The sequence below is a fragment of the Pteropus alecto genome, unplaced genomic scaffold (assembly GCF_000325575.1).
Source record: "Pteropus alecto unplaced genomic scaffold, ASM32557v1 scaffold392, whole genome shotgun sequence".
Taxonomy (NCBI): Eukaryota; Metazoa; Chordata; class Mammalia; order Chiroptera; family Pteropodidae; genus Pteropus; species Pteropus alecto.
In genome coordinates this window covers 1,002,487-1,018,065 of record NW_006431933.1, presented here as the reverse complement: position 1 = coordinate 1,018,065, position 15,579 = coordinate 1,002,487, and the positions used below count along the sequence as shown (strand labels likewise).

The 15,579-nt window shown below is 37.8% G+C and overlaps 1 protein-coding gene across 1 annotated transcript in view; it reads right to left on the bottom strand.

The window, feature by feature from the left end:
- The window catches only part of RP2 (RP2, ARL3 GTPase activating protein), a 28,994-nt gene extending 18,044 nt beyond the window's left edge, over positions 1 to 10,950 (bottom strand). The window contains exon 1 of the mRNA XM_006906901.3: positions 10,654 to 10,950. Within this exon, the coding sequence (XP_006906963.1) occupies positions 10,654 to 10,755 (102 nt within the window). The 5' untranslated portion in view covers positions 10,756 to 10,950. The remainder of the gene's footprint in view (positions 1 to 10,653) is intronic.
- Between the last annotated feature and the right edge of the window lie 4,629 nt (positions 10,951 to 15,579).

The following is a 15,579-nucleotide window of genomic DNA, read 5'->3' as shown; positions in this document are numbered from 1 at the left end:
GAAAAGAGAAATATAACTAGAAAGTAGAAGTTAAAAAAAGAATAACAACTATATATCAACAATTTAAAAATAAAATGAACAAATCTCAAAAATAACTTATCAAGAAGTTAAAAGCATAAATAAAAAGCTTCTGTAAATATGCTTGCCATACAGACCGAAGGGCAGGGTGACCTTGAAATTAACTAAAGACTTATCCTCCCTTTTGTTTGTTCTATCTAGATAACAGAGGTATTGCCTGAGTTCCTGTCTGAAAATCAGCTTTGTAACTCTTTGTAACTGCTTGTAACCCATAGCAACTCCCGTACTTTGTAACTGCCTGAGGACAAATTAACCAATTGGCTCATGCCAACTGGCCAAAATGTAACTGCATGGATAAGCCCTATAAAAGCAAATTTGCATCTGAGTTCGGGGCCCAGATCTTAAGAGTGCTAGCTCTTCTGAGACTGTTGGCATAATAAACCTGAGTTCTCCAACTCTCTGAGAGGAGCTTGATTTCTTGCCGGTCTGATTTTTGCAACATTTCTGCAACTTCTGCAATGATATCGACTTATGTTTTTGTCTTAACTCCTATCACCCTCCTGTGGGAACTTTATCTTCAGTAGATCTGAAGCACTTGCTGTGACTTGTCTATGCCCTCTGTTTTTCCAATGTCCAGAAGGTCCTCTCCTAGTTCTACTTGCCTACCTGTCCAACTTTTTCTGTGAAGCTTTCCCGTTCCCTCAACCAGAAGCCTGCTCTCTTTTTCTGAGCACCTACATTACATTAAATACCAGTCTATGTCCCCTACTGTATTGTAAGCTTTGGGCTAGAATCCTGTAACCAATCTTTTTAAAACTGAAACATTTCCTCCAAAACTACTTCCTACCCACCTTTATTTTTCTCCAAAACACTTAGCTTCCTTTTAACACACTATATATGAATTATATTTATTGTCTGTCTTCCCCTTGCCCTCAATTAGATTATGTTTTGTTCACCCCTATTTCTCCCTGTACCTAGAATAGTCCCTGGCACCACAGAGGCACTCCATACATCCTTGTTGAATCCATTTTAACTATTTAATCTTCATTATCTCAGAGTATAACCTGAGGTAGGTGATCTCCAGCTGTCTCTTAAGTAAACAAATGTGAAAGGTAACTGAGTTTGATAATCACACACTTCTCCACACCCCATTCTCCATTCCATCCCCAAAGACTTTGATATTGATCAATAACCACATGGTATTCTTAGGGACATTCAGTTCACTGTTCAAGTTGGCTGACTTCTGAGTAGTAAGGTAAAATAATTATAAACAAAGCCATGCAGAGGCACTCCTTTCTAATGCCAATCCTGGGTCTCTCCTGTTTACATTCTCTTCTCTCCCATACCTGCAGTAAAAGGAAGCTGAGAGTACCTTCCAGGTGAAAGAGTCAGTGCAAGGGGGTGGGAATGTGGACATGGAGTACACTATGGGATCTTGATCTAGCCCAGGTCTTAAAGTGGAAAAAGGAACATGCAAGGGTGGTTTAAGTCAGTCCTGATTTAAGTCTTAAGGAGGGTAAAAACATTCTCTGGTCTTCCTCAGCTTGTCTTCTTGGTACCAATCTACCTCCCACAGCGGGAGTAAGAAGATCAAGATTGCCACCAATAGGTGTAAAGAAAAGGAGGCAAGGAGTTGTTGTGTCTCTACTAAGGCCTCAAACTCAATGGGCAAGAGGAATCTTTAACATTCAGGTTATCATTTATTTCACTGTACCAGAAACTCCTTAAAACTTTTATGTAAAATTTTGTGTGTATTTTCCTGGGGAGTTGATTTAGAGTTTAAGATTCTGGCCAAATTATCCTTGCCTAAGACACAGATAACAAGTCCGAACATTTTCAAGCATATTTATGAGAATTAAGTAGGTAAAAAACCAATGTTTGGATAAAAATAAAAATAACAGTTAATATCCATTATTTAAAGGAACTTAGCTATTTATTTTTTTGCATGGGAAATTATATGTATTATAAGATGTATAGTATTTAACAGAAATTTCAACTATATTATATTATAGTTAGTACTGTATCAGTAGTTGTTTAGACTTGTTGCAAATGCAGAAATGTATTAACTTCAAAATTACTGAGCTGCTGACTTAGTCTGCTTGGGCTGTGCTATGGACTGAAACTTTGTGTTCTCTCAAAATTCATATGTTGAAGTCCTAAACCCCCAATGTAGTGATATTTGGAGGTGGGGCCTTTTGGAGGTAATTAAGTTCGGATGAGGGCATGAGGGTGGGGGCCTCATAATGGAGGGAAGAGGAAGAGGAGGAGAAAGAGGAAGAAGAGGAAAAAAGGAGGGAAAGGAGATCTCTCTTTTTCCACCTCCTTCCCTCCATCCCTTCCCCCTCCCCTTCCTTCTCTTCCTCTCCTTTCCTATCTATGCACAAGCACCCAGGAAAGTCCATATAAGCACCCAGCAAGAAGGTGACTGACTACAGGAAATGGACATTCACCAATGAGAACTGCAGAACTCTTAGCACATTGCAACGCCATCCAAAGCCCTGCACTGAGACTTGACCAAACTCTAGCATGGCTTCTATCAACACAAAATCGTGTCCCTAGGATGACTCCAGCCCTCCCCTCCTATCCCCCATTAAAATGCCTGCCTGAGAAAGCTCAATCCTGTCAGGGAGATTTGCTACTGGTCTAGCCAACACCTGATAATCGGTCCTGATAGCCCTTTTTCAGAGCATTTACTAAAAAGGGCTTACAATTGTGAATATGTATGTCTTGCAACTCAGAAATATCTTTCTAAAGGACCTGAGAGCCATTCCTTTGAAATATAATTATCAGGAAGAATACGGCCTCTGTCTACTAGTCTCTGTGGGAAGATAGAATCCTAATTTTGATAACGGCCAGTTAACAAACATACCTGGCCTAATCACATTTACATTGACCAACTCTTTTAATTTTCACTTCGTAATTTTCCCTGACTTTACTGAGGCCCTGCTTTCTTCCCACCCCCATTCTCCCTTTAAGTCACCCAAATTGGAACAGAGCTCAGCTTTTTCCCCTATTGTCAGTAGTTACTGAATAAAATATGTTTTCAGCGCTTTAACTAATGTCCAGCTGTATTTATCTTTGATACCAGACACTTGATCTACTGGAACTCAATCCTGGACTCCAGAATTATGAGAAACAAATTTCTGTTGTTTAAGCCATCCAATGTATGATCAGGTCCCCATCTTTATGACCTCATTTAACTTTAATTACTTCTTTAGAGGCCCCATCTCCAAATACAGCCACAATGGGAGTTAGGACTTCAACATATGAATTGGGAGGGTGAGGAGACACAAACATTCAGTCCATAACATCTGCCGATGCTAAAGGAGTTCAATGTAATTTACTCTTAGTGTTTCCTCTGGACACCTCAGTTCATAGGGGAGAAAATCCTATAGGTAAAGGTCCTATAGTTAAAGAGTTCTACAATATGAAATTATCTGGACTGTCAATATGGTCTACAAAGAAGAAACTTGGGATTTATGTTGCTGTACTTTCTCAACAATTCCTGCAAGTTCTTCAAAAACAAAAATAATAAATAATCTGAAGCTTAGTTTCATTATTTTACAAAAGTTACTAGTTCTCGAATAAAGTGCCTAAAATCACAAACATGGAAAGCTCATATGATAAACTACTTTTTTACAAGAGCCACTTATTAAGTGAGCTTAGTTTAGGCTGTATTTCTTACTACAATCCATAAAAGATAGTGGATATACTTTTGAAATCAAAGAAACATTTTAAGAGTTGGAATTCACTTGATACAGCTACTAAACTAAGTTAAGCATTATTTTCCCAACAGAAAGAATCTTATTCTTTTACTAATCAGTGATGCAAATTTTTCATTAAAATTCATATCCATGGTTAAACTTCCATAATGATAATCCGAGATGAAATAATGGAATTTGTTAATTTTAATGGAAATCCAGTCTGGGTAGTAGTCCAAAATAAGACTCAGGAGTATAAGCAGCATTATATAGGTACCAGCCACCATTCTAAGTGCTTAATAATCATTCACTCAATCCCCATAAAAACTCTTATGAGCATTGTGTACTATATAATTATCTGCTTTATAGATGAGAAAATTGAGGCCCCAGAGGCTAAATAACTTGCCCAAGATCACACAGTAAGTGCTTGAGCTCAGTCTCAGACTAAGGCAGTGGCAGTCTGGCAACTTAGTACACACCCTTATTCAAATAGAAACCAATGTTTACTAGGCACGAAAATTAGTGGAACGTAATGGAGAGTTCAAAAATAGACATATATATATTGACAAAGGTGCAAAGGCAATTCAATAAAGGACAGTCTTTTCAACAAATGGTGGTGGAACAATTGGACATCTACATGGAAAAAAATACAAAAAGAATCTCCCATACTTTGCATCATATATAACAATTAATTCAAAATGGATCATAGGACCTACATATAAAACCAAAAACTCTAAAATGTCTAGAAGAAAACAGGAGAAAATTTTTGTAATCTTGGTTAGGCAAAGATTTCCTAGATGTGAAACCAAATATGCAATCCAAAAAAGAAAAAAATTGAAAATTGGACTTTCATCAAAACTGATAACTTATGTTCTTCAAAAAACACTGTTAAGAGAAGACAAGTCATTAATTGGGGGAAAAATTTGAAAACACACATATGACAAGGGATTTGTATTTAGGATATATAAAGAACTCTTAAAACTCAACAATAAGAAAACAAATGACCCAGTAAAAAATGGTAAAAGTGCTTTGATAAACACTTCACCAAAAAAAATATACAGATGGCAAAGAAGTACATGAAAAAATGCTCAACATCACTATTCATTGGGAAATGCAAATTAAACCACAAATGCAATACCACTACAGGCCTATTAGAATGGCTAATTTTTTTTTAAACTGACCATATCAAGTGCTGGTGAGGATGCAGAGCAACTTGATCACTCATACATTGCTGATGAGAATGAAAAATGGTATAGTGGAAAATTATTGGAAAATAATTTGGCAGTTTCTTATAAAGTTTAATATAAAATTTCCATATGACTCAGCAATCCCACTTCTAGGTATTCACCAACTGAAATAAAACTTATGTTCACTCATAAACCTGTATGCAAATGTTTATGGTAGCTTTATTCATTATTACCAAAATTACAAACAATCCAAATGTCCTTCAACTGGTGAACAGATAAACAAACATGGTACCATCCTATATTGGAATACTACTCAGCAATAAAAGGAATTCCCGATATATGCAATGACATGAATGAATCTTAAATGTATCATGCTAAGTGAAAGAAGCCAGACTCAAAAGGCTATACACCATATGATTTCATTTATATGACATTCTCAAAAAGACAAAACTATAGGGATAAAAAAACTGATCAGAGGCTGGGGGCAGGGCAGATTATAAAGGAGCATGATGAAATTTGGGCGGGGGGATGATGGAACTTTTCTATATCTTGATTGTGGTGGTAGTTACATGGCTGTATTTGTCAAAACTCAAAGAACTGTATACTTAAAAGGGTAAATTTTATTGTATATAAATTATACTTCAATTAAAATAAATTACTTAAAATGTAAACATTGTTAAGTCAGTTTCAGAGCTACATAGCTATGTAGCTGAAAGGTTATTTCACAAATGAAAATGGCAGTGCCATATAATTATAGAATTAACATCTAATCTAATCTTAATCTAATTTTACATCTCATCACATTCCTTTTGTTCACCCAGGTTTGCCTGAATTCTTCTAGCAATGCTTACCTCCTCCTCTATCCTCGCCGCCTCTGAGATGCTCAAAGAATTAGAGAACCAGAAGGGATCTTAGGAAACTGAGGGTATGGGGAAGCTAAAGGACTTTATTGGTGAGGTGTAATAGAGTGCAGAGTACCTCAGTCCCACACACTTTCCACTCCCTGTGCTTTTTCCCTTTATCAAAACTTTATGAGTGTAGAAGCTGGAACACTCTTATACTACTAGAAATGTAAAATGGTGCAGACACTTTGAAAAACAGTTTGGCAGATCCTCAAAAAGTCAAACATGGAGTTATTATATGATCCAGGAATTCCACTCTTAGATATATACCCAAGAGAAATAAAAACATATGGCTACACAAAAACTTGTACATAAATATCCTTAGCAGCATTATTTGTCATGGTCAAAAAGTAGAAACAACCTGAATGTCCATCAACTGATGAATAGATAAATAAATAAAATGGATAAAATTTATTTATATATAAAAACAAGATGTAGTATATCCAGACAATGGAGTATTATTCAGCAATAAAAAGGAATAAAGTACTGAAACATGCTACAATATGGATGAATCTCAAAAACATGCTAAGTGAAAGAAGCTGGTCACAAAAGACCACATAGTGTATTATTCCATTGATAAATGTTCAAAACAATGAAATCTATAGTAATAGAAAGTAAAAGTGTGTTTCCAGGGACTGGGGAGAGGGAGAGTGAGTATGGGTTTCTTCTGTGGGGGATGAAAATGTTCTAAAATTAGATCATAGTGATACTAACATAACCCTCTGAACTTATTAAAACTATTGAATTGTATACTTTAAATGGGTGAATTGTATAGTATATGAATTGTATCTCAAAGTTATTTTTTAAATGAATAAAGAACTATTTATTTCCTTAAAAAACAACTTTACATAAAGGATTTAAAACATGTTGACAAATTCTTTGATACTTCTCCTATCAAGAGGTCCCCTCCCTTTGGATGTGGGTAGACATTGTGACTGCCTCAACCTACAGAATGTGGCAAAAGTAACACTAGGTCACTTAAGAGGCTAGTTAGAAAAAGCTATGCAGCTTCTACCAGTCTCTGAGGAGACTTGTTCTTGGAACTCAGTCATCATGCTGTGCGCAAGCCTAGATGAAGAGGCCCCTGGCCCTCCGCCCCAGCTGAGCTCCCAGTGGAAAGCCAGCATCAACTTGACAGCCAGCTCTGTGATTAAGCCATACTGAAAGCAGATCCTCCAGCCCCAAGTCAAGCTGCCCCAGCTGATGATACATAGAGCAGAGAGCCAACCCTGCCAAGCCCCACACAAACTGCAGAGCTATGAACAAAATAAGTACTTGCCATTATTCTAAGCCATTAAGTTTTGGGGTGTTTTGGTATGCAGCAATGGATAACTAGAATTTCGCACATACTTAAAAGGCTAAAAACAGCATCTAGGCCCCAACTCAATGCAGACACTTCTTTTTGTCTGAATGTTTTCACTAACATGGAGATCAGTTCCTCACAAAGTCACACTTCAATTGATGAACATTTCTGTGAATTATGATCTGCCTTATGTTAAGACTCGTTCTGCCCTGCCCAACCTCTGGTCCACGATCTATCCTCAGAGGTGACTATTACCATCTAACTCTCTTGCTCAGAACAGGCCTTTACCTTATTAAATAGTAGAAAAATCTTTAGCACTGTCCCATTTTATCGCTGAGGAATCTGAAATGCACAAATTGGCTGCTTTATCCAAAGTTCCACAACAGGCACTACATAAAATGCAGTTACTTTAATCTCTGGTATAAGGCTTTTGTTCAGTGTTGTTTCTATCAAATATGAGACAAATGTAATGGATACAAGATAGGCTATCCTCAAAATTATAATTTTTATACTTACGCCATCATTTCTATCATCTAGAAGGGGTACTGGTATGACTATCTGAAAAATGAAAACTGCTTTTCTGTACCACTCATCTTCCCTTTGTTTTTATTTAAATATTTCCTGTTTCAACTCAAAAAAGCCAGTCAGCTCTTTTGAATAAATAAGGGCAGGGATAATTCTTATAATTTTGAATCTTCCTTGGTGTTTGAGTACATATTCATAGAATAATTTGCCTAGATATGGGAGGCAGCATACAGATAACAAGGATAAAAGCATTTATTTCCAAATGATTTAAACACAGATCTTACAATCCAAAAATATTTCTCATCATGTCAATGTCGTAATTGTACAGTAAGCTTTTTTCTTTTTCACAGTGGCAATAGAAAATGAATGTCTTACACTGTTGATTACAGTATATCAGTTGCCATGACAACACTTAGTCTCGAACATTCTTTCTAATTGAGACAATTTCTCCTAGCTTTAGTTCCCTAAGACTGACCCAATTACGCAACTCAAAATCCAAAACCCAGAGGGTACCTCTCAGTAAAGACACTCTGATTACGGAACCTAAGGAAAAATTAAACATGACTTTTCCAAGTTGTGAGGAAACTTTTCAGGCAACACATTTTGTTTTTATACCTAAAGTTTTACAAGCTGAATGCTAATTGTCCAATAAAACTTTAAAACTGTATATGCTATACTCCATGATCACATTATAGGACCCTAACCTTTTAATACAAACCATTCTGTTAATATACATGCAACATATCTCATGTATGTTCTATGCGCTGTATTTGCATTCTATTCCTTTTAAGGTACAGTTAAAATCTGAGAGCAAGCAAGACCATGCTAACCTCAGTAAAAGCATCATTAGACTAATATAGAACATTTCTACACTAGCCAAAATTAGCCTCATGAGAAGGAACTAGAAAAAAAATCATGTAAATCTTTAAAATCATATAAAATTTAGCAGGCTATCATAATGAGGCACCCTAGAGTGAATTCCCAGTAATTCTAAAAAAAAAAAAAAAAAAATTCCCAAAAGAAAAACCAGTGATGGAAAAAGTGTTATCTCCACTGTCTCAAAATATAAGCCAGTAATTCTTTCTCTAATAGTACAAAAGATTTTAAAACTGGGCTGTTTTCAGAATAAAATTCTCATTTAGAAAAATTTTGATTAGTTGAGTTGATCAAGATTTTAACTTTTATTATACACATATCCATAAGCATGAGCTTATTTCACATACCCAGTAACATCTCTTACATCTCTACAACTACAGTACCTTGTAGTGGTCTCAAAAAATGTTCCCTGCAAGCTCAAAACAATGTCTACAATTGAAAGTTTACTATATGCTCATTGAGGTGCAGGGGCCGGGGAGCTTAGATGTTGGTGTCCACTATTTTATTTTTCAACGTGTTTACTTAGCCAAAGGGCAAAAGAAAAAAAATCACAGAACATATCCATTTATCTAAAAGGAGAAAGATTAACATGAGATTCCAACTAACCTGAACATCACGTTAATGAAGGTTAACTGTAAGACAATTTATTAGGAAGTAATGAGTCAGAAGGCAACCAAGATTACTCTAAATAAAAAACAAAAGCACTTAAGTTTAGTTCTGGGCTATGATTTCAAAACAAAAAGCTAAAATAAAAATAAATACACAACCTTCTCTATGGCAGACAGTTCAAGCTTAAACAACATTGTTAGAAACACTAATAGGGCTGAGGAAATGAAATTTTTAAAAACTGTACACCAAATAATTTTAAACAATAGGTAAGATATTCTTGTATGACAGAAAGCACAGTATTTCCCATTCCAACATTACAAAATGCTACTACAAGTAGGAATAAGAGAGAATAAATATACCATGTAACCCAAGAAGGATCTGAGAAACAGGGGCAGAAAGATGAGGCTGAGAAGTCTGCAAAAAGTACCCGCTTTCTTAAATGTGACACTTGGAGAACTGAGTTTACATGAATAAATTCTGCTAGGGACTGGAAATCACACAGGCAGGTCTATGAAATCAAAACATAAGAAATTTACTATAAAGCATTTATGAATAAAGGTATGTTACATTAACCAAGGAGTTAACAGTTCATAACACTCATTTAAAAAATCTCTCATTTTGTTTGGAAAAGTAATCGGTAAATCTATCAAAGTATTTTACTAAATACAAATGGAGAACTATGTAGAAAGAGGAAGCATTATGAAATTCATGACTAAGTGTGCTTTGTGCAAGACCAGTGGACATTTTCAAAGCCTTTTCGTTTCTGGCTATATATAAAAGTAAAAATTTGAGCATTTTCATTCATTTAAAGCAATAGTAAATACTGTCCAGTTTATGCTGGTTATTTTCACCATACAGACTTAACACACATTCCAAGACAGATTCAATTTTCATTATTCCGTTCGGGTAACTGGAAGAGGAGGGAAAGCAAAGTTGTACATTAAATAGTTCACTTCGTAAATGAGAAAATTCAGCAGTGGAATATACCATTAAGTACCAAAGAGATTTACTGGCTAGGTCAGACAAAAGAGAAAACAGCCCCAAGAGAGAACATAAGCCGCAAAGAGATGAGAATCAGTCCCATGTGTAACTTGAGGACTGGACAAAACGCCGCTTGGCGCTGTGGGAAAAATGAGCAGATTTGAGATTCTGGGCTCTGCTCGCTCTTCTTCCTCCTCTCGAGTCCATCTTGGGACCGGAGGCCTGGGTGTGGAGTGGAGGGAAAGCCCCGAGGGGTCCGTCTACCCGGACAGTGAAGTCTAAGGCCCCTTTCAACACTGCACAGTCCTCCGTAGCGCCCTCTCTAGCACTGTATTTCATGGCTCACCTAAAAGTCATTCACTCCGACTTCAACTACGAGAAGGAGAAGGCGCGAGGGAGAGAGAGAGAAATAGAGAGAGGAGGAGGAGAGAGAGAGATCGAGAGAGAGAGACATCTGTTTGGGTCGGCCCCGTCAGCCCTACCAGGCCTGCAAGGGACCCTCGTGGATTGGCTCCGGAGGGCTGAGACCAGATGCTACGGGCTCTGGTTACCTTCTCTCGCTGGTCCCAGCTGTACTGCTTTGGCCGTTCCTCCTCGCCCTGGGGCTGCGACTCCTTCTCAGCCTTCTGCTTCTTGGAGAAGAAGCAGCCCATGGTCCCTGCCCGCAGGTCTCCCAGCCGCACTCCTCTCGGCCCGCTCGCTCAGGCACCTCCTGGATTGTGGCGTGAACCCCGGGAGCCTGGGCCCCGCAGGTCTCTGGGCACAGCCTCGCGGAACCGCCCAGACACCCGCAGCCTCGGTTACCCGCGAGGCCCAACACTTCTTTCTCTCTCTCTCTCTCTCTCTTTTTTTTTTTTCTCTCAGTTGCCCTGACGACCAGCCACATCCAATGACCGCTCAGCGCGCGGTGAGCCAATCAAAGCCCCGCGAGCAGTCCTGTGCGACCTATGAAAAGAGGTCTATGCACTCACACAACCAATCAGCGCCCGGCTCCTGCGCGGCCCCCAGGGGCTGGCCCGGCCAGCTCTGGCGCACGCACAGCGGATCCCGCCCCCAGTTCTGCACGGCCCTCCCAGGTCTCAGTGGGGCTCTTTAGCTGCTGGGAGTACCGGCTATGTAGCCTAGTGTTTTTGCCTTTGGTTCTCAGTTTTCAAGTCCGAGGTGTGGAAGGGAACCTTAGTCGAACGTTGAACGTCAGTTTAATAATGCAAATGGTGAGGGAACAGAAATTGCTGCTGGCACAGGAAGGGGCCCTGAAATTCGTATTCCTCATTGCTTCCCCTCTTCACCCATTCTCTGCCCCTACATCGTCTGTCTGGCCAATGTCACCCTTATAAGAAACTTCACCAACAACCTCCCTCTTTGCCTTCTCTTCTGTGCTTTCTTAATACTTCCACATATCACTCTAAAATTGCGCAAGTATTTAGTAAAGTAATTATTTGTATATCTTCTCCCTATCAGAACTGCGAATTTCTTAGGACTCAAAAACCTATGTTAATGGCATATACCTTTGAATTCTCTAGGCCTGGCCCAACTCCATAGTAGGTGCTCAATAAAACGTTTGTCAAATGAATGTATGAATGAATGCTTGCACGCTAGTGAAGGAGGCATTTATAACTTTTTTCATATTCCTTCCCAAAGAAACTGACTGACGTGTGGGCGGGGGGAGCAGGGAAATGGTAAAGGCGTTCTCATGGAGTTTATAGTCTAGTTCAGGACATAAGCATTGTTATATAAATAATCAGATCTCTTCTAAACAAATGGCATAGGGTTTGTCTGGCTATTAAAATACAATATACATGTATTGCTAATGTAATAGAAAAGATGAGTTGTTGGTTTAATTCTAAGAGCATGGTATTTTGACATCTTTGTAGGACATTAAATGCAGATCGGTTCAGGTTTAAATTTGGTGATCATTTTACTTTCACACACTTATTCACATCTAGTATGTATCCTAAATGAGTTTCTGACTTAATTTGAGCATTAAGACTGTTCCCTTTTTCACTTCCTATCTTTTATTGCACAATCAGGAAGGAAAATGCATGTGCTCAGGTATTAGAAATTTCTGCAAATTTAAGCTACAGATCTTAGGCAATGGTATCTTCACCCAGTGCATACTTTTGCTTTTTCAGAGGGGCCCTTAAACAAAAGTGAAGATAAAGTCCTCTTTCTGTTAAATTCCATTCTACCATCACCCCTGACCAAAAGTAAAATATAGGAAAATTAATTTAAATTAAAAAAACTGAGGATTAGAAAGCCAGTGAACAGAGCTAGTGCTAGAGCTCTCTCATACTCTTTCTTTCTCTCTTTCTTACTCTTCCTTTCTTTACTCCCTTTTTCTCCCCAATGGATTCTCACCACCACTTTTTTTCTGCAAACTAGCGTTCTTTACTTACTGGCATATACATAGCTGAGAACAGCCATCCCACCCTGATTCCTCATGGCCTTTCTGTCCAAATGCATGCTACAATCTCTTTATATCTTAGTTCAGATTCTCAAGGGAGATAACCAGATAAATTGCTGACCAATCAGTAATAGAATGGTTACCCATCGATCAAGTGTACACCCCTGGTCTAAATGTTGTAGCTGTAGGGATGAGTTCCATATTACAAACATGGGTGGAGAGCAGATCCTGAAAATGGAACATGTTCTGGCAGCTCCAACTCTGCAGAGGCCAGACAGAAATTGGTTGCTCCTTCTGCCTATATGCTCCCTGTTCCTGCTGCTACTTACACTTTTGTTGTGATTTCTTTTCTATAGAAAGCTGCCCTTAATGTTCAGCTTAATGGATATGTTCATCTATATTAAACAGTTGAGTTGTGGAGTTTAACCTGGCCTCAGACGCTGGAGATGGTCTAGGTCCACTATGTGTCTTGACCATAGAAGTGACATAGTTACCTCTTAGAAGATAGTACTGGAGAGGTATGTCTCTGTACCATGGAAAAGTTAGTTGCCCTAGCAACAACGGCTAGGAAAGTCCCTATTCTTGAGTTGACCTGACACATGCTCGCTCTGCGCTCACCTAAGGAAACACTTTTACAAGTGAAGGAGAAGGGAGGGGAATAGTGTTTCCATTATCTATTGTGTAACAAACCACCTGAAACTCAATGGTTTAAAACAATGATTATTTATTTTGCTCATGAATCTGCAGTTTAGGCAGGGCTTAGTGGGTACAACTCAATTCTGTTCCATGCTACACTCAGAGCCTCAGTTGGGATGACTTGAATGGCTGGGGAACTGGCCAGGAATCATTCTACATGAAATCTCAGGGCCTCTCCATGTGATCTTTCCAGCAAGGTGGCCTTAGGGTAGTTGGACTTCACATATTATGTTGAGGGCTTCAAGAATGACCATTCCAAAAGATCAAGGCAGAAGCTACAAGGTTTCTTATGATGTAATCTCAGAAGTCATGCAACATCACTTCCACTGGATTCTATTGGTCACACAGGGCTGGTCTTGATTCACGAAGCGAGAGGACTAAACAAGGAAATGAATACTGGAAGGCATAGATCTTTGGAGTGTCATCTCAGAGACTGGCTACCACAGTGAGAATCGATTCTGTCAATAGTATTATATGTGAACTGAAGAAGAGGATTGGAAGGTTAAAAAAATTGTACAGGCAGATAACTTTTTTTTTCTATTAATAGATTTTCGAGCCAACGTTTCTTCTCATATTTAGTTTTTAAGTAGTTCTTAACAATTTTCTTTTACCAACTTATTGACCAGTTCTGATTATTTTGAAAAGCATCAAAAATTGTTTGCAATCAAGTTATAAAACTGTATATTTTTCTGACCACTCTTAGCATAGGGTATCTTGTTCACTGTTAGTAAAATTCTTAATGTAAGCCGAGTAAAAATATTTGGAAGTTAGTACAAAAGAGGCATACCAGGGAAAACAGATTTCTAACTCAGATGAGGGTGAGGAGGGTGGAAGAGTCAAGAAAGGCTTCTCAGAAATGAATAGCTTTAGCAGTATAAAATAAAAAAATAATTCCAGTAACTTTTTACAGCAAAGCAGTTACAATGGAAACTATTTAAAAAAATAGTTTCTGGACTAAAAGAAAAACCTTTTTCTAGTGAAATTTCCATCTTCCAAATATTCATTTCAATACTTTTCAGGAAAGGGACAAATTGATAAAATTAAAACCATGGAGCGAATCAGTGTTCATTCATAAAATTTGTTTTTATCCTTCAGAGTTTATTAATAAAGGAGAGCTACTTCCCATTTCACCCAAGCTAAATGAGATATTATATTTCCTAGTTTCCTCTACATGTGTCGACCAAAAATAAGCTCTCAATTTGACATCAAGAAGATCCTAACCCATATAATTGTTACTAATCAACATTTGTATGGTATAAAATTCCAAAATAGTAAAAGAGAAAGATTTGGGCAAGATAACTGATGCCACAAGACAAAAGTTTTAGTAAAAGGATATTTAATAACATTTCCTAAATCTTACACAAGAAAAAGGCGAACAGGCCTGAAAGTCCCTGGGACTTTTAAGAATAGAATTTTTCCTACTCTCTCCTGTCCTCATCCCCTGATTCCTGACAAAAGTAAACAAAAGTCAGGGCTAATTGTAGTCAAAATCTTCCCTAAGAGCCACGTTTTTAGGTTTTGTATGAGTCTCACCACCTCACCTCCCACTACAAACATCCAACTGAACAGTACACAAGAAAGTGAATCAGAGAGGAAAACATCTCTGTATCATTTCTTTCATGCATTCACTAATTCTCGTAGTGCTAAGAATGGCATCTAATAAACAACAATTCACTCTGAGACAAAGAAATCCGGAATTTGTAGAGTTTACCGTTTATATAGTTTGTGTTGGGTCTTTTTAAAGAAAGATAATATAAATTATGAATATAAAATTGCTAGGGCCCCTCCTAGGGTATTTACAGGACCTGTGCAAATGAGAGGCCCTAAAGTTTACATTCCATTAGCTATAATATAGCCTGTCCAATGGTATTAGGAGTATTATTTCTTAGGGAGTCATGATCTAAATTCACACATTCTACATAGTTTTCATATAGTAATTGGCTTCCAAATGTATACATGACAGCACATTATGTAGACAAAGGACTAAGAAGACCATATTTTTCTGGCCGTTGCCGATCTGCCACAATTTATGAAAAACCTCCACAGAAACAGAGAAACTCATAGATGCAGGCTGATGAAAGCCAGTAAAAAATCAGCTACCAGAGTCATATACACAATGAACAAAATTCTCAATGCAAATTAACTGACCTGTTAACTATCTGCGGAGACAAGTACGTAACCAGACAGTACAGATGACCAGAAGTACAAATTTGGTCAAACTCTTAAAAACTTTCCAATGAGAAAGGTAAGTTAGAATCTTGAAATTTATATATGGGCCCAGCATTTCAATTCTAAATTAGTATGACTACAATTTTTTCTTTTTCTCAAACTGTTTATAAAACTAATGATTATACTTCCTATTGAGAATGTAAGTTTT